General features: G+C 41.0%; 1 protein-coding gene and 1 non-coding gene across 3 annotated transcripts in view; one reads left to right on the top strand and one right to left on the bottom strand.

Moving 5' to 3' along the window:
* The window catches only part of LOC105466226 (DExD-box helicase 50), a 54640-nt gene extending 32146 nt beyond the window's left edge, over positions 1-22494 (bottom strand). The window contains exons 1-8 of one of the 2 annotated variants that reach the window (XM_071069654.1): positions 22313-22494; positions 16813-17109; positions 13393-13468; positions 12531-12709; positions 9921-10038; positions 9626-9811; positions 8985-9130; positions 4048-4197 (exon numbers count right to left, since the gene is read on the bottom strand). In XM_071069654.1, the coding sequence (XP_070925755.1) occupies positions 4048-4197; positions 8985-9130; positions 9626-9811; positions 9921-10038; positions 12531-12709; positions 13393-13468; positions 16813-17109; positions 22313-22399 (1239 nt within the window). In that variant the 5' untranslated portion in view covers positions 22400-22494. The remainder of the gene's footprint in view (positions 1-4047; positions 4198-8984; positions 9131-9625; positions 9812-9920; positions 10039-12530; positions 12710-13392; positions 13469-16812; positions 17110-22312) is intronic. The other variant, XM_071069653.1, reaches the window with a different exon arrangement.
* LOC112423910 (U6 spliceosomal RNA) lies at positions 12018-12124 on the top strand. The gene has a single exon (XR_003014516.1). It is a non-coding gene; the product is annotated as a U6 spliceosomal RNA (small nuclear RNA).
* Positions 22495-22507: the final 13 nt, after the last annotated feature.

Raw genomic sequence — 22507 nt, 5'->3', positions numbered from 1 at the left:
CAGGCAATCCACCTGCCTCGGCCTCCCAAAATGCTAGGATTACAGGTGGGGGCCATTGCAGCTGGCCCTGGCTAATTTTTAACTTTTTATAGAGATGGTGTCTCATTATACTGCCCAGGTTGGTCTCAAACTCCTGGCCTCAAGTGATCCTCCCACATCAGCCTCCCAAAGTACTAGAATTACAGGCATGCCTGGCCTATACTGGACATGTAAACATCAAAGCTAATGCTATACAATTAGTTAAAATGACACAGAGGAAGACAGTGACTTTGAATCTCTAGTTCCCACATAACACATATCAACTAGGATAACAAAACTAAAAATCCATAGACAACACACATAACAAACAAGTGACAAAAGTAGTCTCATGATTTCCAAAACATGAGCAAAGGCCAGGTGCGGTGGCTCATGCCTGTAATCGCAGCACTTTGGGAGGCCGAGGCAGGTGGATCACCTGAGGTCGAGAGTTCAAGACCAGTCTGACGAACATGGAGAAACCCTGTCTCTACTAAAAATACAAAAAAAAAAAAAAAATTAGTTGGGCATGTTGGCACATGCCTGTCATCCCAGCTACTTGGGAGACTGAGGCAGGAGAATCACTTGAACCTGGGAGGCAGAGGTTGTGGTGAGCCAAGATCACGCCATTGCACTCCAATCTGGGCAACAAGAGCAAAACTCCTTCTCAAAAAAAAGAAAAAAACATAAGCAGGGAAGGATAAATTCTTTTATCTATGTGGGGGAATTTGCTAGTCCTAAGAACAGGCAATTCAGGGACCTAGTCTTTCAGGTCTGCCATCTTGAAAGCATAATGAAAAGCTACCTGGAAGGCGTATTCTCAAACAAATTGTTGACAACAGCAGCTGAACCTGGGAGGATTTTTATATACTTGAGGGTGATTGTGAGGAGCCAGAGTTAAGGTCTGCGGGGACTGGAGCAAGCTGGGCCCTATAGAAACTTTCTAAACTAACAGCCAATGCTCACTTTCCGGGACAAAGCCCCATACTGAGGAGAAACTGCTGGACAGAGGATCTAAACTAAGGATGCCAAGAATAACAGGATCAAAGGAAAAAAAAGATACAGAGAAAAGTGAGGAAAGACACAGCTAGAACCAGAAAGTAGACCTTTTTTTTTTAACAGCTTCACTCAGATATAATTTACAGACTATATTTTAAGCACTAACAAAAATAACAGAAGCAGCAGCTCTAGAGCTGTGACGCCAGAAGTATTCTCACCAATGCCTTCCCATCTACAGTTCAAAAAGTTTAACTTAATCTAAAAATGAGCAACAGAAAAGATCACACTCAAATCTCACAGAAAGTAATTAGGAAGGAATAAAGAGGAAACAGAATAAGCTGGGAGCAGTGGCACATGCCTGTAATCCCAGTTACTCAGGAGGCTGATGAGAGAGGATCCCTTAAGGCCAGGAGTTAGAGGCTGCAGTGTGCTATTACTGTGTCTGTGCCAAGGTACTCCAATGCTGGCAACATGGTGGGACTCTGTCTCTTAAAAAAAAAACAATTTTGGCAGACACGGTGGCTCATGCCTGTAATCCCAGCACTTTGGGAGGCCTAGGTGATCATTTGAGGTCAGGAGTTCTAGACCAGCCTGGACAACCTGGTGAAAACCCATCTCTACTAAAAATACAAAAATTAGCTGGGTGTGGTGCTGGAACCTCCAATTCCAGCTACTCTGGAGGATGAAGCAGGAGAATCGCTTGAACCTAGGAGGCAGAGGTTGCAGTGAGCTGACATCGCACTACTGCACTCCAGCCTGGGTCACAAAGCTTGACTACATCTTAAAAAATAAATAAATAAATAAATAAGCAAGCAGATTATCTCCACAAATAAAGTGATCTAGAAAGGCTTATCCACAAAACAAATAAAAGCATACCACTTTGAATGAACTCAAACATACATGGCTGGGCACGGTGGCTCACGTCTATAATCCCAGCACTTAGGAGAGCCGAGGCAGACAGATCACTTGAGGTCAGCAGTTTGAGACCAGCCTGGCTAACATGGTGAAACGCCATCTCTACTAAATATACAAAAATTAGCCAGGTGTGGTGGTGTGTACCTGTATCCCAGCTAGTCTGGAAGCTGAGGCATAAGAATCGCTTGAACCTAAGAGGAGCAGGTTGCAGTGAGCCGAGATCTTGCCACTGCACTCCACCTGGGTGATAGAGTGAAACTGTGTCTCAAAAAAAAAATAAATAAATAAATAAGAAATAAAATAAAATATACATATATGTCATATATTGGCTGGGCACAGTGGCTCTCGCCTGTAATCCCAGCACTTTGGGAGGCAGAGGCAAGTGGATCGCTTGAGCTCAGGCAGTACTGTTTCCATAAGCCCTTTCTCAGGAATCTACCCAATAACAAGTCACAAACAACAAAAATGACTGGAGACACTGACATAAGGACTGACGGCACTGATTATTGGTGGATGTTAGCATCACAAAAAGAACTAGACATACATATCTCCTGCCAGAAGTACACCACCTATGAAGCAGTTCTGCCCTAAACAAACAAACAAACAAACCTGAATATTCAGAAAATATAGAAGACAGAGGAACATGTTAAATGACATCATGGGGAAGCAATACTCTAGATTTATGACAATGTAGTTTCTTAAACAAAAAAAGCTATAAAAAATACATAAAGGAGAAATCCATATATAAAAAGCGACTTAATAATCACACAACGTAAAAATCTTATTTGGACCCAGATTCAAGAAAACAAACAATAAAAGAAAATAAATATTTCTAAGACAACTGATAATGTAAAATGAATATTTTGAAATATTAACTTTTTAGAAGTGATAACTGTATTGTTGGTTTTTCTGAAAATCCTTTTCTTTTAGAGATATATACCCGAACATGTATGGATATAACAACATGGTATCTAGGGTTCGCATAAAAATAATTCTGAAAGAGGAGGTATGTTAGCATATAGATAAAATAATTATTGAAGCTGGTGGATGAATACACAGGGGTTCATTACATGATTCTATCAACTTCTGTACATGTTTGAAATTTTCTATAAAAGGTTTTTTTTTCTTTTTATTTGAGATGGAGTCTCACTCTGTCATCCAGGCCGGATTGTAGTGGCACAATCTCAGCTCACCACAACCTCCACCCCTGGGTTCAAGCAATTCTCCTTCCTCAGCCTTCTGAGTAGCTGGGATTACAGGCACCCACCACCACACCCAGCTAATTTTTATATTTTTAGTAGAGATGGGGTTTCACCATGCTGACCAGGCTTGGTCTGAACTCCTGACCTCAGGCGATCCACCCACCTCGGCCTCCCAAAGTGCTGGGATTACAGCCGTAAGCCACCGTACCCAGCCAAAATATATTTTTTTAAGAAAGAAAAAGACACATGGATTTAGTATTCTGATTTAGTAATTTAATAAAAATTTGTAGTTTTGTAACACAACTCTAAAATATTACTCTCTCTTACCCATAGAAATTCATTTTGTTTCAATTTTTATATTTTCCAGATCACATTTTCAAAGTTTAAAAAAAAAATGATAACACCTGATAGAGGTCAGGTGTGATGGCTCACATCCATAATCCCAGCACTTCGACAGGCCAAGGCGGGTGCGGGGGCCAGGGAGTGGGGAAGGCGGTGAATTGCTCGAGCCCAGGAGTTCAAGACCAGTCTGGGCTACATGGTGAAATCTCATCTCTACAAAATATGCAAAAAATTAGCTGGGCATTCTGGCACGCACCTGTAGTCCCAGCTACTCAAGAGGCTGGGGTGGGAGAATCACCTGAGCCCAGGAAGTCAAGAATGCAGTGAGCCATGATTGTCCCACTGCACTCCAGCCTGGGCATAACAGGGAGACCCTGTCTCAAGACAAACAAAACTGATAAAATCTATCCTGACTTATCAAGTCACAGGATTACAGGTGTGAGCCACGACACCCAGCCTTACAACTCAATTTTGAGAATGACTATCAAATCTAGTCCACAAAGGACAAAATAATTTTTGTTCAGTGATTCATCCCCATAATTTCAATTACAGAAAGCATGAAAAAAAGACTTACCTGTTTTATGTGTGGATTCATGGCCATTTCAGTTACATTCTTTTTGGTCTCACAGAAAATAATAGCCCTCCCTTCAGACCCACTGTAGACTTGAAGGACATCTCCAATAACTGCTGGCCTCTGAGACCAATGACACTGGATGGCCAAATGCTTTGAAGAAAGAAAATATCACATTATTTGTTTCATTAAAATTATTTTAAAATATTTCTCTTGTGTAGTTTTTCTATCCGGTCAAGAATTAGCCTCTCTGGGAGACTGTAAGACAAAGACTCTCTTCAACAGCACTTAAAAACAATATAGACAAACGGCCATCAATAAACTGATGAAAGAATAAACAAACTGCAATATATTCAAACAGAATACCATTCAGCAATTAAAAGAAACCAACTATTGATATACATGGAACAATATGAACCTTAAAAAAAGTGCCAAATAAAGTCTTAACAGAAAATGAGCACACACAGTATAATTCCATTTATATGAAGTTCTAGAATAGGCAAAACCAATCAATTGCGAAAGAAAAATCAGAACACTGGTTGTCTCTGAAGTGGGGATACTGACTGGGAAGAGGCATAAGGAACTTTCTGGGATGATGGCAATATTCTATATGGTGATAAGGGTTCGGGTTACATACATATGAATTTTTCAAAAATAGGCAAATGTACAAAGATTTTGCATTTCATTGTACATAATAAAAATAATATGAATGAACCTCAAAAACATATGCTAAGTGAATGAAACGACATAAAAAGTCACATATTGTATGATTACATTTACAGTCACGCGTTGCTTAATGACAGGGATACGTTCTGAGAAATGTATTGTTAGGCAGCTTCATCATTATGCAAATATCACAGAGTGTACTTACACAAACCTAGGGTATAGCCTACTACACACACCTAGGCTATATGGTATGTCCTATCACTCCTAGGCTACAAACCTAAACAGCATGTTACTGTACTGAACATTGTAGGCAATGGTAAGTTATGTGTGTCTCTAAACATATCTAAACACAGAAAAGGTACAGTAAGAACATGGCATAAAAGATAAAAACTGATACACCTGTATAGGACGGCTCCATTATAATCTTATGGGACCACCATCGAATATGTGCCACCGTATATATGGTCCATCGCTGACCAAAACATTGGTATGCAGCACATGACTGTACACGAAATATCCAAAACAGGTATATCCATTGAGACAAAAAACAGACTAGTGATTGACAGTGGATAAAGAAAGGAGGGAATGGAGGCTGGGAATGGTGGCTCACGCCTGTAATCCCAGCACTTTGGGAGGCCGAGGCAGGCAGATCACATGAGATAAGGACTTCAAACTAGCCTGGCCAACGTGGCAAAACAACATCTCTTCTAAAAATACAAAAATTAGCTGGGCATGGTGGCGCATGCCTGTAGTCCCAGCTACTCAGGTGGTTGAGGCAGGTGAATCACTTGAACCTGGGAGGTGGAGGCTGCAGTGAGCTGAGATTATGCTTTAATTTTTTAATGATATTAAAGAATTACATTGCACTGCAGCCTGGGCAACAAGAGCAAGACTCTGTCTCAAAACAAAAACAAAAACACAACACAAACAAACAAGAAAACCCACCACATCTTTGAGTGGTGTTAACAGTAAAAAAATAAAATAAAAATAAAAACCACAGGGATGCAAATCAGCAAAACAGACTATGGGAAACTCATAAGACAAATGAGTTTTTCTGTTGTTATTGTTTTTTTCTGAGACGGAGTCTCACATTGTCGCCCAGGCTGGAGTTCAGAGGCACGATGTCAGCTCACTGCAACCTCCAGCTCCTGGGTTCAAGCGATTCTCCTTTTTCAGCCTCCCAAGTAGCTGGGACTACAGGCACGTGCCACTGTGCCTTGCTAATTTGTGTATTTTTAGTAGAGATGGGGTTTTACCATATCAGTCAGGTTGGTCTCGAACTCCTGACTTAGGTGATCTACTGGCCTCAGCCTCCCAAGGTGCTGGGATTATAGCTGAGCCACCGCACCTGACCAACAAATCAGTTTTTTCAACAGCAAATTGCAAAGAAAAAATAGGAACTATAGATTATAAAATGTTTAAGACTCATATCAATCAGTAGCAATGTAAGAATTCTATTTGGATCCAGATTCAAACAAACTATTTAAAAAAGATAGCAAGGGCAATGTGCACACTAGGTATTTAATGACATAAGAATTACTATGCTAGTCGCAGTGGCTCATGCCTGTAATCCTAGGACTTTGGGAGACTGAGGTCATGAGTTCGAGACCATCCTGGCCAACATCATAAAACACCCATCTCTACTAAAAATACAAAAAATTAGCCGGGTGTGGTGGTGGGCACCTGTAATCCCAGCTACTCGGGAGGCTGAGGCAGGAGAATCGCTTGAACTGGGGAGGCGGAGGTTGCAGTGTGCTGAGCTCACACCACTGCACTCCAGCCTGGGCAACAAGAGTGAAACTCCGTCTCAAAAAAAAATGAATAAATTACTGTTTTTCTTCTACTGTGATAATGACTGTGGTTTTAAAGAGTCCTTAGTTACCATTTTAGAAGAATATACTATTACTTGAAGATGAAATGACTGGGATTGTTTCAAATGCAGGGGTGAAGAAAAGATCATTGTTGGCCGGGCGCGGTGGCTCAAGCCTGTAATCCCAGCACTTTGGGAGGCCGAGACGGGCGGATCACGAGGTCAGGAGATGGAGACCATCCTGGCTAACACGGTGAAACCCCATCTCTACTAAAAAATACAAAAAAACTAGCCGGGCGAAGTGGCGGGCGCCTGTGGTCCCAGCTACTCGGGAGGCTGAGGCAGGAGAATGGCGTAAACCCGGGAGGCGGAGCTTGCAGTGAGCTGAGATCCGGCCACTGCACTCCAGCCTGGGCGACAGAGCCAGACTCAGTCTCAAAAAAAAAAAAAAAAGATCATTGTTAAAGACTAGTAATAGGTAATGGGTACATCATGTTCTTTATACTATTCAATTTTTCTATTCAATTTACTATTCAATTTTATATGCTTGAAAATGTCCTTATCAACTTTTTTTACTGGTACATTTTACACTCTTACTGCAAAACTTTCAACCATTACAAAATATACAAAGCTTCTTATTTTTTACTCGTTTTTTTTGAGACAGAGTCTCAATCTGTTGCCCAGGCTGGAGTGCAGTGGCACAATCTCGGCTCACTGCAAGCTCCACCTCCTGGGTTCCAGCAATTCTCCTACCTTAGCCTCCCAAGTAGTTGGTACTACAGGCATGCACCACCATGCCCAGCCAATTTTTGTATTTTTAGTAGAGATGGGGTTTCACTATGTTGACCAGGCTAGTCTCCATCTCCTGACCTCATGATCCACCCGCCTTGGCCTCCCAAAGTGCTGGCATTACAGGCATGAGCTACCATGCGCGGCCCACAAAGCTTCTTTTGACCATCCAGCACTCCCTTTCCCAGAAGTAATCATTATTTGATGTTTATTCTTTCAACCTGTTTTCGCATATTTACATAAATGCCTAAGGAATCCATTTAGCACTTTGTGTATTTTTTTAAATAGTGTAATTTTTGTACACATCATTGCATAATTTGGTTATCACTAATTCTTAACCACTGCATTACATTCTGCAGATACTACTATTCAGTCACCTAGTCTTTCCTACATACACATATATATGCATCTATTAAATAGAAAGATGACATATGTTACCTAGTTGACTGTCATAAATACTGTAAATATTACTTTTTTTTTTTTGAGATGCTGTCTCACACTGTCACCAGGCTGGAGTGCAATGGCACGATCTTGGCTCACTGCAACCTCCGCCTCCTGGGTTCAAGCAATTCTCCTGCCTCAGCCTCCCGAGTTGCTGGGATTAGTTGCGCATCACCACACCCAGCTAATTGTTGTATTTTTAGTAGAGACAGGGTTTCGCCATGTTGGCTAGGATGGTCTTGATCTCCTAACCCTGTGATCTGCCTGTCTTGGCTTCCCAAAATGCTGAGATTACACACGTGAGCCACCACGCCCAGCCCTAATTCTTTTTTTAAACATACCATTGGTTTAACTTTCAAGGAGTCAAAATTATAAACCTTTTCCCTCATGGATTCTTCCTCTGACTTCTCTGGGCTTTTTTTTTTGAGACAGGGTCTCCCTCTGTCACCCAGGCTGGAGTACGGTGGCGCAATCTCAGCTTACTGCAACCTCCACCTCCCAAGTTCAAGTGATTTTCGTGCCTCAGCCTCCCAAATAGCTGGGACTACAGGGACCCACCACCAGGCCGGCTAATTTTTCTATTAGTAGAGACAGGGTTTCACCATATTGGCCAGGCTGGTCTCAAACTCCTGACCTCAAGTGCTCTGCCCACCTTGGGCTCCCAAAGTGCTGGGATTATAGGCATGAGCCACCATGCCCCGCCCAACTTGTATGTTAGAAAAGCATTCCCTCTCCTGAAATCAAAAAACTCTTTATTCACCTACATCTGCTTTAAGTTGTTTTACAGCTTAATTTTTCAAATCTTTGAGAAATTTTTTTGGTTTGGGGGAATGGGATGAGGATCTAACTTTTTTTCACCTCAGCTTTAACAAATTATCTCCACACTATTCTTTTCTAGTCAATATAAATAGCCTTGTCATGTTGTAAATATTTTGTTGTTTTTTGTTTTTGTTTTTTGAGCTGCTTTAAAGAGAGAAAGAAACACTTCAAATCTGTCTCTATGGCTGCTTGTGTGTTTCCTATTAGGACTTGCCTATTCATGTGCTTGTTTTCCCTCTATTTATTCTATTCTGCTACTCAGTCTCAGACTATAAAATTATATAGGTATCTTACTCAGAGCAAAAAAGAAAGATTAGGCCTGAAGAGGTACCCAAAACTTAAGTTTAGCTTCAACAAATGTCAAAAGTAAATACCGACTAAAAGCTAAAATCTATCATGCTAGAAAGCTACTTACTTCCACAGTAGTTGCAGCCTTTTGAGTCATTTTTCCAACAAGGTCAACCTGCTCATATCTGGATTTCATGTATTTTTTTGCAACTTTGTATACCCACTGTGGGCAAGTTGCAGAAAAAAGTAAAGTCTGAGGATTGTCTTCAGAATCTTAAATAAACAAAAAGAATTCAAATGTTTTCTTAATTTCCCATGATGTAGCCAGCTTTTAAAAATTCCCCCAAGCTTCAAAAAAATAATGAAAAATTTAAAACTTGGGGTGAATTTTTAACACAGAGACTTCATTGTAATTATTAAAACTTTCAACTTGCAAAACTGGGGGACAATAGGAAGAGAACTGAACCTAAAAGGAAGGTGAGAATTTAAGAAGGAACAATGAACAAAAAAAATCAATAAAATGAGTTAGTAAATCTAACCACTGACTATTAAAAAAATAAATAAATAAAAGAATAAAGCATAGAAAGCTAAGAAAATAGTTAAAAGGATGCTATCATACTTTCTTTTTCAAGGACAGAACAGATACCAAATTATTTTAGTTTTGTTAGAACACAGGGGACACTGCAATAAGAATTATTAAATAAAAACTCGTTTGCATTTAAGATCGAAGAATAATTGCTAATGTGCTTATTTTGAATTAGAATATACCAGTTTTGTAGGATTCGTGAATAATATCTTCAACTTGTTCAGCAAAACCTAAATCTAACATTTGATCCACTTCATCAAGCACAACATGTCGCAGTTTAGAAAGATCCAATCGGCCACTCTGCAGATGGTCTTTGATACGACCAGGGGTTCCAACCAAGATGTCAATACCATTTCGAATATGATTAACTGTGAGAAGAGAAATGCCAACAATATGTAAAATTCACACTTTCACATTATTTACTTAAATATAAGTACCAAATACATCTTTGTGTTTCTATCATACATATTTACTCACTTTGGCTTTGATATGATGTTCCACCATAAAAACACGCCACACTGAGTTTCCTAGTTATATCTTTGAAGTCTTTGGCTACTTGGTTTGCCAGTTCCCTTGTTGGAGCCAAAACAAGTACCTGAGCAAGAGGTTTAAAAAACAAAAAGATATTTTTCTAAAGACATATCTGAATTAAAACCGAGAAGACTTTTTGTAGGTGCATTTAAAACCAGGAAACTCTACATTAATGTCATAGTATTTAAAGATACAACACAAATAGCAACAAGAACAGCGGTGTATATTTATTATATCCTCCCTTACTTCCTTCAGGTCTCTTCAGTAAGGTTTCCAAGCCCATTTTCATATCCTCCTGCCCCTTTATTATTTCTGCTCAGCACTTACATCACCCAAGATACTGATATTTTACTTATTTGCGATTGTCTATCTCACCCGATAAAATGTAAGCTCCGTGAAGGCAGGAATTTATGTCAGGTTGGGTTACTGTATTCCTTGCACTTCAAACAGTGCCTGGTACAGTACAGGAAACTCAAAAATGTTTGATAAACGAATGAATGTTCACCATGTGCTAGGAACTAATGCTTTACAGGAATTATCTAATTTGATTCTCATAAAAACCCATGAGTGGCATTATTACACCATTTTCATAAATGACAGACTCGTGTGTCAGAGAATTAAAGTCTTGCCCAAAATCAAACACCTAGAAATGGTGGAGCTGGAATCTCCAGTAACATCTTTCTATTACAAAAGTTTTTTAAGGCAGCTTTGGGGCCAGGTGTGGAGGCTCACACCTGTAATCCCAACACCTTGGGAGGCCAAGGTGGAAGGATCACTCGAGGCCAGGAGTTCAAAACCAGCCTGGACTACACAGTGAGACCCCCAACTCTACAAAAAATAAAAAATTAGCCAGGTGTGGTGGCACCTGCCTGTAGTCCTACCTACTGGAGAGACTGAGAGGAAGAGAGAATTGCTTGAGCCCAGGAGTTCGTGGTTACAGTGAGCCATGATCACCCCACTGTACTTCATCCTGGGAAACAGAGTGAGACCATGTCTTTAAAAAAAAAAAAAAAAAAGCCAGGCGCGGTGGCTCACACCTGTAATCCCAGCACTTTGAGAGGCCGAGGCGGGCGGATCACAAGGTCAGCAGATCAAGACCATCCTGGCTAACACGGTGAAACCCAGTCTCTACTAAAAATACAAAAAAATTAGCCGGGCATGGCGCCCGTATTCCCAACTACTCCAGAGGCTGAGGCAGGAAAATGGCATGAACCCAGGGGGCGGGGCCTGCAGTGAGCCGAGATTCCACCAAGGCACTCCAGCCTGGGAGACTGAGCAAGTCTCCGCCTCAAAAAAAAAAAAAAGGCAGTGTTGAGATTATATCCTATGTCCTATTTCAGTCTTTTCCTAATTTCACCCCAAAAACATAACTCTCCGAAAAGATTTATCCTGTAAGTCAATACAGCCAACCTGATTTGGGATAGTTAATCTAAGACTATTATGATTTAATTATATTTATATATGTTAATTTGCTCTTATAATACCACTCAGTTGTCTTACAAAGAACAAATTACTTTTAGTCATACAACTATTCATATTATGATGCTGATTTTTTCTTCACTTTTACAAACCTTAAGTGCACACAGCTTTTTAGGTCATATTTTAGGCTTACATTTTACAAGACCCCTCTGTCGGTTGATTTTACATTTATAAAATAAGACAGATGTCTAGCACCCCAATAATATATAAACAAGCAATATCATTTCAATAATACTCTTCTTAAAAAGTCCATCTGGGCCGGGCGCGGTGGCTCACGCCTGTAATCCCAGCACTTTGGGAGGCCGAGGCGGGTGGATCACGGGGTCAGGAGATCGAGACCATCCTGGCTAACACAGTGAAACCCCGTCTCTATTAAAAGATACAAAAAACGAGCCGGGCGTGGTGGCAGGCACCTGTAGTCCCAGTTACTCGGGAGGCTGAGGCAGGAGAACGGTGTGAACCCGGGAGGCACAGCTTGCAGTGAGCCAACATCATACCACTGCACTCCAGCCTAAGTGACAGAGCGAGACTCCGTCTCAAAAAAAAAAAAAAGTCCGTCTGTGTGTACTCACTTCAGCAGCACATACACTAAAATTGGAATGACACAGAGAAGATTAGCATGACCCCTGCACAAGGATGACATGAGCATTCATGATGCATTCCATACTAAAGGGAAAAAAAGTCAACACTGAAATAAATGATGCTGAACATTTACTGAATGACAAATAAATGAACACCTCTTTAGAAAATTCATTTGTTTAAAAGCAAAGGTCAGGACTGAAAAAAAGAGAAGAAAAGGCTCAACTAAATATATAAACTGTAAATAAGATATACTGGCTTTGTAATTCATGAAATTATAAAAGTTATCTATGGATCCATTCACATCACATTCATATGCAAAAACTACTTCATTTTAACTATGCTTGAAATTTCTTTTTGTGAAAAACAATGTATTTTTGCTTTATAACACAGTGTTAACTTTTCTATCTTGGGGGTACTAGAACTCAGGACTGGTATAACCTTCTTTCCCTTGCTGTTAGAGTAACATTTAAAGCTTTTACCCCCTATAATGATTACCTTTGGTGAGCGGCTTTTTTTAATTGTTTCTTGATTTCTTTGAAGTCTTTCAATTAAGGGGATGGCAAAAGAGAATGTCTTTCCTGTTCCTGTCCGTGCTTGAGCTATTAAATCTTTTCCTTCATATACAGGACCAAAGGTCTTAACTTGAATAGGAAAGAGATATGTTACCCCTCGACCTGTAAAATGAGATTTAATTAACATACTTCTTTACGACTAGCATTAGGAAAAATATATTCATTTGAAAATGACAATCATGATTCTTCTACGTCTGCCTAAAGACATACCACCTGGTGACACAGCTATTCCTACCACAAACAAGAATTACCAAAAAATTAGTCTAAACTTTTGACAAATGCATATAAATCTTAAAGCTAAACACAAGTCAGAATATTGAAAAGGATGATGTAAAAGTAACTGCAATTAAAGAAGAGCTACTTCTCCATTCTTTTTATGTTCTCCTTTTGGTCAGAAAAGGCACAAGAGTTTTACAAAATCTAGTGATAGATTTTTAATTGCATATCCATTAAAACTGCATACCCTTTGGGCCAGCCGTGGTGGTTCACGCCTGTAATCCCAGCACTTTGGGAGCCCAAGGCGGACAGATCACAATGTCAGGAGTTCGAGACCAGCCTGACCAATATGGTGAAACACTGTCTCTACTAAAAACACAAAAATTAGCCGGGCGTGGTGGCACGAGCCTGTAATCCCAACTACTCAGGAGGCTGAGATAGGAGAATAACTTGAACCCAGGAGGCGGAGGTTGCAGTGAGCCAAGATCGCGCCACTGCACTCCAGCCTGGGCAACACAGCAAGGCTCCATCTCAAAAACAACAACAACAACAACAACAAAACCACATACCTTTCAGAAGCTTTATAGTCTCTTCAGAAATAGGAAAATTGGAGAAGGCTCCTTCTTTCTGTTCACGTGTTAAGGTCTGTAAAAATGAAATCAATGGCCTAAATAATATAATTTATATTCAACTCTTCTTCATTTACTGTTTTTAATTTTGTACAGATTCACTTACAAGGAAACTTAGTGGAACACTCTTTTTTTTCTTTTTTTTTTGAGACAGGGTCCCACTCTGTTGCCCAGGTTGGAGTGCAGTGGCACCATCACAGCTCACTGTGGCCGCAACCTCTGGGCTCAAACCCTTCGCACCTCAGCCTCCCAAGCAGCCAGGACCACAGGCGCACGCCACCATGCTCACTTACTTTCTTATTTTTTGTAGAGACAGTGTCTCACCATGTTACCCAAGTTAGTCTTAAACTCTTGGCCTCAAGAGATCCTCTTGGCCAGGTGCGGTGGCTCGCGCCTGTAATCCCAGCACTTTCGGAGGCCAAGGCAGGTGGATCACCTGAGGTTAGGAGCTCAAGATCAGCCTGACCAACATGGAGAAACCCTGTCTCTACTAAAAATACAAAATTAGCCAGGTGTGGTGGCACATGCCTGTAATCTCAGCTACTCGGGAGGCTGAGGCAGGAGAATCACTTGAACCCAGGAGGCGGAGGTTGTGGTGAGCCGAGATTGCGCCATTGCACTCCAGCTGGGGCAACAAGAGCGAAACTCCATCTCAAGAAAAAAAAAAAAAAAAGATCCTCCCACCTTGGCCTCCCAAACTGCTGAGATTACAAGCATGAGCCACTATGCCCAGCCAAAAAGGTTATTTATTATAAGGTTATTTATTAATCTAAATCATACAGATGTAGACAAAATTATAAAGATTAACACAAGCCTATAAACTAAGCTAAAAGAAATTACATAATGAGGAATGTAAAGTTTTTCTGAAAATAAGTTAATTTATTCTATAGCTTTTGAAAGATTTTTATTTAGGTTGCTAATACAAGAGAAAATTACTGTAAGTTTGAAGATTTCTTTAACATATATACAAGTTAGCATGACATTATCATTTAACATTTATTGAAAACTTTGTACACTAATGTGTACACAGAACAAAAACAGTATGCCTACCCAGTCAGCTTTACTGTTCATGTGTTTAAAGAGACATACACTAACAATTTTCAAACTTGGAATTAGATAAAAAATACTTTCAAATTCAAATTGCATGCCATTTAAACAAACCTCAAGGCTGCTGTTACCTTTTTATGATTAAAAAAAAATGACAAAAATAATACGCTGTTGGCCAGGCAGGGTGGCTCATGCCTGTAATTCCAGTGCTTCGGGGGGCCAAGGTGCTAGGATCACTTAAGCCCAGGAGTTCAAGACTAGTCTGGGCAACAGAGTGAGACCCTGTCTCTATCAAAAACAAACAAACAAAAAATAAATAATACACTGTCATCATAGAAACTTTTGAAATTGGCAGGGTCCAGTGGTTTATATCTGTAATCCCAGCACTTTGGGAGACCAAGGCGGCTGGATCACTTAAGCCCAGGAGTTCAAGACCAGTCTGGGCAACACAGTGAATGAAACATCATCTCTCCTAAAAATACACAAATTAGCCAGGCGTGGTGGTACATGCCCATAGTCCCAGCTACTCAGGAGGCTGAGGTGAGAGGATCATCTGAGCCCAGGAAGGATGAGGCTGTAGCAGTGAGCCATGATCGCACCATTGCACTCCATCCTAGGTGACAGAGTGAGACCTCATCTCAAAAAAAAAAAAAAACAAAAAACAAAAAAAGAAAAGAAACTTTAATAACTACAGAGGAAAGAGAAACAAATTTAAAAGTTATTTATAATCCACTCAGCTAAAGCCACATTTGAAACATACTCCTCCAATCTTCACTCTATGCACATAAAATTTTTTAAATAGAAATAAAATCACACTATATATACCATTTTACAATCTTTTTTTGTTGTTGTTGTTGTTTTTGAGATGGAGTTTCGCTCACGTTGCCCAGGCTGGAATGCAGTGGTAAGATCTCGGCTCACTGCACCCTCCGCTTCCCAGGTTCAAGCAATTCTCCTGCCTCAGCCTCCCAAGTAGCTGGGATTACAGGCATGTGCCACCACACCCAACTAATTTTTTTGTATTTAGTAGAGACGGAGTTTCACCCTGTTGGTCAGGATGGTCTTGGAACTCCTGACCTCAGGTGATCCACCTGCCTCAGCCTCCCAAAGTGCTGGGATTACAAGCATGAGCCACCGCGCCCATCCAATTTTTATCTTTTAACAAGATACAATGACTACCTTTTCTATTGTAGACCCTTTGGGATAACTGTATTCTATTACATAACTATTGTATGTTTTATTTAAACCAATTGTCTACTATCAGACATTTAGGATGTTTAAATATTTGCTATTATCAACAATATTACTGTGATAAGAGTACTTATTCATAAAGCTCTGCACACCTCTTGATCATCTCCTTAGGATAAATTCCTTTAAGTAGAATTCCTAAACTCTCATGTGATCTAAACAAAATAATAAACTCTTAAACCTATTATAATACAGATTTTACCAAGCAAAATCCCATCAAAGTGAGAAGCAAGCCATACATTCCACTGTTAGCAATACAGATTTAAAGGACCTTATTTAGATCAACAAACACATGTGCTTCCTGACAAACAGCAAATTCACAAATTAAAAAAAAAAAGTCAAAAGTCATAAGACAAGGATTCAACATCTTTTCCCAATGCTCCCCAAAGATTAGGCATTAAGCTCAAATGTGTATCAGCAATTATCATATTTAAAGAATATAAAGAATTACTAATTATCAGCCTGGGGTAGTGGCTCACACCTGTAATCCCAGTACTTTCGGGAGCCGAGGCAGGTGGATCACTTTGAGGTCAGGAGTTCAAGACCAGCCTAACCAACATGGAGAAACACCATCTCTACTAAAAATACAAAAATTAGCCAGGAATGGTGGTGCGTGCCTGTAATCTCAGCAACTTGAGAGGCTGAGTCAGGAGAATCGCTTGAACCCAGGAGGCAGAGGTTGCCATGAGCCGAGATTGTGCCATTTCACTCCAGCCTAGGGAACAGAGTGAGCCTCTGACTCAAAAATAAAAAAAGAAAAAAGAAAGAAAAGAAATTCAAGTAGGTGACCATCAAGCAATTCAGAATAACTTTAGGAACCCAAATGTACAGAAAAGGTTTAAATTTGACTATTTCTCCCATCGGGCCCCAAGAAAAAAGTCATACAATGAAATAAACAAGGGCCAAAGGAAAAAAGACTCAGACTTCACCCGTACAGACTCTCTAATGCAACTAAAAGTAAGTACTAGACACTAATCAAGAAATATTATATAATTATAATTAGCCTAAAAAAATCAACCTATAGTTCAAGTATAATGTCAAATGCAAAATAAAAAGCATCCATACCTCCTCTAGTTTATTATCACTTGATTTATGAGTAGAACTATCTAAGGATGATACTCGCTTTGATTTTTTTTCATATTCATCAATATCTCCATTTGGTAGATCTTTTCTTCTTGACTTATGAGATTTAGAGAATTCATCTGAAAGTCTATTAAATCCTTCTTCAGTGTCTCCATTTAGCTTCTCTTTCATTTTAGTTTTTTTGGCCTTGGGAGCATCCAGGTCATCTGTAACACCATTTTCTCTTGTTTCTGATTTCTCATCTGAGTCATAATGGTGCCTTGACTTCCTTCTGTCACTCTGTGAACAAAGAAAGTAGCAATGACAAGATGGTCAGAGGTTTTCTTTTAAGACTCTAGAGAAGTTAGCGTATGACTCCCCCACCAGTTCAGTTCAATCTACAGTTACTTTGAAAACCTACCAGATAAAAATCCAGACTGGTTACTAATGCCAAGCTCTAAGCCTCGACTATTGCTATCTTTCTCATCCCATTCCTCATTCTCAAGGCTCATCCTCTAGCCCCTCTCTAATCCCTTCATAAGATTTAAGGAAAATTAAAACGGTTTCTCCTTAAGGAAAGAAAGACAACCCCAGAATTATAAATACTAAACAAACAAAAACTTGCAACATTTCCAAGAGAAAAAAATTAATACTTATTGAATACCTACCCAGCACTGTGTAATGTGTTTTCAGCTTATCTTGTTTAAATCTTCATAACAACCCTATAAGGGAAGTACAGGTCCATAATCCCTTATCCGAAATTGCGATATCCATAAAGCTCTGAAAACCGAAAGTTTTTTTGTAACTTATTTGGAGGCAAAACCTTACCTGAACTCATTTGATGGCAAAATTTAACTTGAACTAATGTGAGGCTCTTTATAGTCTTTATTTATCCCACTTAGTATGACTACTCATATTTAATATTAAGGTGTTTGATTACAGGTTTTGGGCCCCAAACCCTACCTGGGTGTTATCCTTCTAAAAATCCCCAGAATTCTGAATTCCAAAATACAACTAGTTCCAAGGATTTTGGATAAGGGATAGTGAACCTGTATTACCTTTGCCATTTTATTTATTTATTTTTGAGATAGAGTTTTGCTCTGTCACCCAGGCTGGAGGGCAGTGGCGCAATCTTGGCTCACTGCAACCTCCGCCTCCCAGGTTCAAGTGATTCTCCTGCCTCTCAGCCTCCCAAGTAGCTGGGACAACAGGCGTACACCACCACCAATAGAGATGGGGTTTCATCACGTTGGCCAGACTGGTCTCAAACTCCTGACCTCAGGTGATCCACCCGCTTCGGCCTCCCAAAGTGCTGGGATTACAGGCGAGAGCCACTGCGCCCAGCCACCTTTGCCATTTTATAGACAAGGAAACAGAAGCTCTAAGAGGTTAAGCAACTTGCCAAAGATCCACATGTGGGATTTCCCACAGCTCTAAGTACTAGAAATTGAATCTAGCACTGCCTGACTTGAAAGCCCATTCTCTTTTCACATTATACTTCCTCCCTGTACTTTGACAATTCACAGGTTAAAGGAAAATGAAACAAAACTATATAATTCATACAGAAGTCCAATTGTTATACCTCCATGGAAGGACAGTAATCCCTGGAATTTTTTTTTTACTTTTTTAATTTAGTTAAAGAAAAAAAAAAAGCACTATTCTGCAACTTCAATTTTAAAATGCCAAACTACTGGTCAGTGTTGTGATATTTACAGAACACAAGAAAGGATTTGGGAATTTAGGACTTTAGCCTGGTGGCTAGCTGCGGTGGCTCACGCCTATAATCCCAGCACTTTGGGAGGCAGAGGTTGGGTGGATCACCTGTGGTCAGGAGTTCGAGACCAGCCTGGCCAACATGGTGAAACCCCATCTCTACTAAAAATACAAAAATTAGCTGGGTGTTGTGGCACACGCCTGTAATCTCAGCCACTCTCAAAAAAATGAATTACCCGGTCAAATGTTCAAAACAGATAGCAGTGACTAGTGACAGTAAAAACTACTACCACCAAAATGTTCACCATAACTTACACAATTTTTAGAGTTCTTTCACATATAATTTTCTCATCCATAAAATTGGAATTGCTGTGAGAATTGAACAATATTTGTGAAAATGCTTTGCAGTTACACATTACATCATCTGATTGATCTACAGTTAACTGCACTAGCCCATATCTTTCCAAACCAATAGGTTCTACAGAAAAACAAGATTATTTATAGAGTCAGCCTTGGGGCTTGAATTGCTCCTGGGCCCTGCACTTCAGGGAGAAGTTGAAGCAAGGCAAAGTGAAACCTCTCGGTCCAAGCCCAGTAACATCTCAAGGTGATTAAATATATTATTCCACTTTAGACCCACAATGCTTGGCACTCTCCGTTTACTTGGTTTCAGTTACACTTTATATTCCCTTCTTACCTCTATCTTCTTACCTCTACCACATATCTTCTTCAATGTTCCTCTCCTTCCTCCTCCAGTGGATGCTCCTTGAGTATCTGTTCTCTATGTTCACTTTTATTACTATTTTCATGGCTCAACACGTACTTCCAGACTCCCTTCCTCACCTACATTCCAATTCTAAGAATCTAAGGACCAGCTCCATATCTCAACACATCCAAACCAAAGTTATCTTCATCTCAATACCAGACCACTATTCGTTTTTGTTTTATTTTGTTTTCTGAGAGAGGTCTTACTCCACCTCCCAGGCTGGAGTGCAGTGGCTCAATCATGGTTCACTGTAGCCTCAACCTCCCTGGCTCAAGTGATCCTCCCACCTCAGCCTCCTGAGTAGCTGAGTCTACAGGCACGCGCTACAACGGCAGCTAATTTTTTTTTTCTTTCTTGAGACAGAGTTTCGCTTTTGTTGCCCAGACTGGAGTGCAATGGTGTGATCGTGGCTCTCTGCAACCTCTGCCTCCTGGATTCAAGCGATTCTCCTGTCTTAGCATCCCGAGTAGATGGGATTAACAGGCGCCTGCCACCATGCCTGGCTAATTTTTTTTTTTTTTTTTTTTTTGAGACAGAGTCTTGCTCTGTTGCCCAGGATGGACTGCAATGGTGGGATCTTGGCTCACTGCAACCGCTGACTCCCGGGTTCAAGCAATTCTTATACCTCAGCCTCCCGAGTAGCTGGGATTACAGGCACACACCACCACACCCAGTTAATTTTGGGGTTTTTTTTTTTTTTTTTGAGATGGAGTCTGGCTGTGTCACCCAGGCTGGAGTCCAGTGGCGCGATTTCGACTCACTGCAACCTCAGCCTCCCAGGTTCATGTGATTCTCTTGCCTCAGCCTCCTGAGTAGCTGGGATTACAGGCGCCTGCCACCACGCCCGGCTAATTTTTGTATTTTTAGTAGAGACGGGGTGTCACCATGTTGCTCAGGCTGGTCTCAAACTCCTGACCTCAGGTGATCCACCTGCCGCAGTCTCCCAAAATGCTGGGATTACAGACGTGAGCCATTGCACCTGGTCTTTTTTGGTATTTTTAGTAGAGATGGGGTTTCACCATGCTGGCCAGGATGGTCTCAATCTCCTGACCTCATGATCCACCCACCTCAACCTCCCAAAGTGCTGAGATTACAGGAGAGAGCCACCACGTCCGGCCTAATTTTTACATTTTTAGTAGAGACAGGGTTTCACCGTGTTGGCCAGGCTGGTCTTGAACTCCTGACCTCAGGTGATCCGCCTGCCTCAGCCTCCCAAAGTGCTGGGATTACAGGCATGAGCCACCGCGCCTGGTTAATTTTTTCATTTTTTGTAGAGACAGGGTTTCTACAAAACTCTACCTAAAACTCCTAGGCTCACACAATCCTCCCATCTTAGTGTTCCAAAGTGCTAGGATTACAGGCATAAGCCACTGCGGCTAGCCACCAGACCAGTATTCTAATGCTCCATTTCTTTTAGCTGGTATTCCAATCCATTTCCAAATCTCTGGTTATCTTTCATAGTTAAAGGGCTGTCAACACGTATTTCTGGAGAATTTACAATGTGAAAGCCACCAATTTACAACAATATAGTGAAACATAAGGATGGAAAATGATTTGGTCATTTTCCTCAAGAACTTTTCGGAAATATGTGGCATAATATAGGAAAAATGAACTAATTTTACATAGAAATGCATAATAAATATCAATCAAATGATAAAGATAGCCACTGAAACTAGGTAACTGTAAACTAGGGTTGTTAGGAAAGACATAACTAGGCCTTGACGGGTGGACAGGATTTGGATGCAAAACATAAGAATTTCAAAAGAAGCCTTTTTAAAAATACCTGCTTGGTTTTCTGCTTACACTCTAGGTACCTTCAGTAGTCAAATTCACAGAGCGAAAGTAGAATGGTGGTTGCCGGGAGTGGAAGGAGAGAGGAATGAGAAGTGAGTGTTTAATGGGCACAGAGTTTCAGTCTGGGACAATGAAAAGTTCTGGAGATGGATGGCGGTGACAGCTGCAAAACGATGTAAATATACTTAATGTCACAGAGCTATATACCTAAAAATGGTTAAAATGATAAATGTTACGTATATTTTAGCACAATAAAGTGTTAGCTGGAATGGCAAGTTTACCTTAGTGATAAGGTCAGAGAGGTAGATTCTGCTTTCTAAAGCTATACAAGTAAGTCTCATTCTTTGGTTGAATGTCAGCCTCCGAATACTGCCACCTTAGCCTCTTCAGCTGATTTCTTTTTTCCAGGTCAAGTGTCTCCAGTAATAATTTTACCTGGGCATTTTTCAGCACCTTGTGATCCTCTGAGTGTTTCAGGATGTTTTTTCCTTTTCCTATTTTTTTTTTTTTTTGGAGGCCATGGGGGTGGGAGGAGGAAAGACTACAACTCCTCTACAGGTTCCTTGAGAGCAGGGACTATTTCTTTACTTATTTAGTTTAACCTCCTTGGTGCTCAGCAAAGAGTATGGTACAAATTAGGTTCAATAAACACCTGCGGATTGAATGAAAATACTGACCGTAAAAGCTATTAATAATGCAACCCACACGATCTCCATCACTGACAAATCCTGGCAAGGCTCACTGTCACACTTTTCCTTAAGCCTCTACAGTTATGGAGGTTTGTAAACCTAAGATCGCTTTCCCCAGGATTCTTGCACAGGGGACAGAGTGACAGAAGCAACACATATTCAAAGCAATCATTTTTTCTTAATTATCTTCTAAGAGGGCCAATGAGAACGAAATGACAGGCGTCACTGCTTATGGAGAGAAAGAACAGATTCCACGGTGATGCGAGCTTGAGTCTGCCCATCTCTGAGATTCAGGCGCCAACGGGAACGGCTGAGGGGCCACGCGGGGGGGAGGCCCAAAGCCCAGGGCCATCTTTATCCAGGTCGGGAGTGTGGAGGTGGAAATGGTCCCTGAGCGACCTCAGAGGGCCGAGGGCGGCGCGAAGAGAGGCCCTCAGATGCTCCGGCCCGGTTCTGACAGGCCATCATCAGGGACAGACAGTTCCCCTCCCCGCCCAAGCCGGCGCAGCCCAAAAGGAGGCGCGGCCCATGCTCAGCGCACCTTTTGCCTCTCCTTCTTCTGGCTCTCGGACTCCTCCAAGGGTGCTTCCAGCTCCATAATGTCCCCCCAGAGGAGTTTCCCAGGCATTACTGGCCACCGCCGCCTCCCTCGGGGCACAGTGGCCACAACCACCTACGGGCAGCGACAGCGTGAAAGGAAGCGGGGGCAGGGCGGCCGCCCGGCCTTGGCCGTGCG

Source organism: Macaca nemestrina, chromosome 9 (genome assembly GCF_043159975.1).
Source record: "Macaca nemestrina isolate mMacNem1 chromosome 9, mMacNem.hap1, whole genome shotgun sequence".
In the NCBI taxonomy this organism is placed as follows: domain Eukaryota; kingdom Metazoa; phylum Chordata; class Mammalia; order Primates; family Cercopithecidae; genus Macaca; species Macaca nemestrina.
Note: the sequence above shows the minus strand (reverse complement) of the source record. Positions and strands in the feature narration are given on the sequence as shown.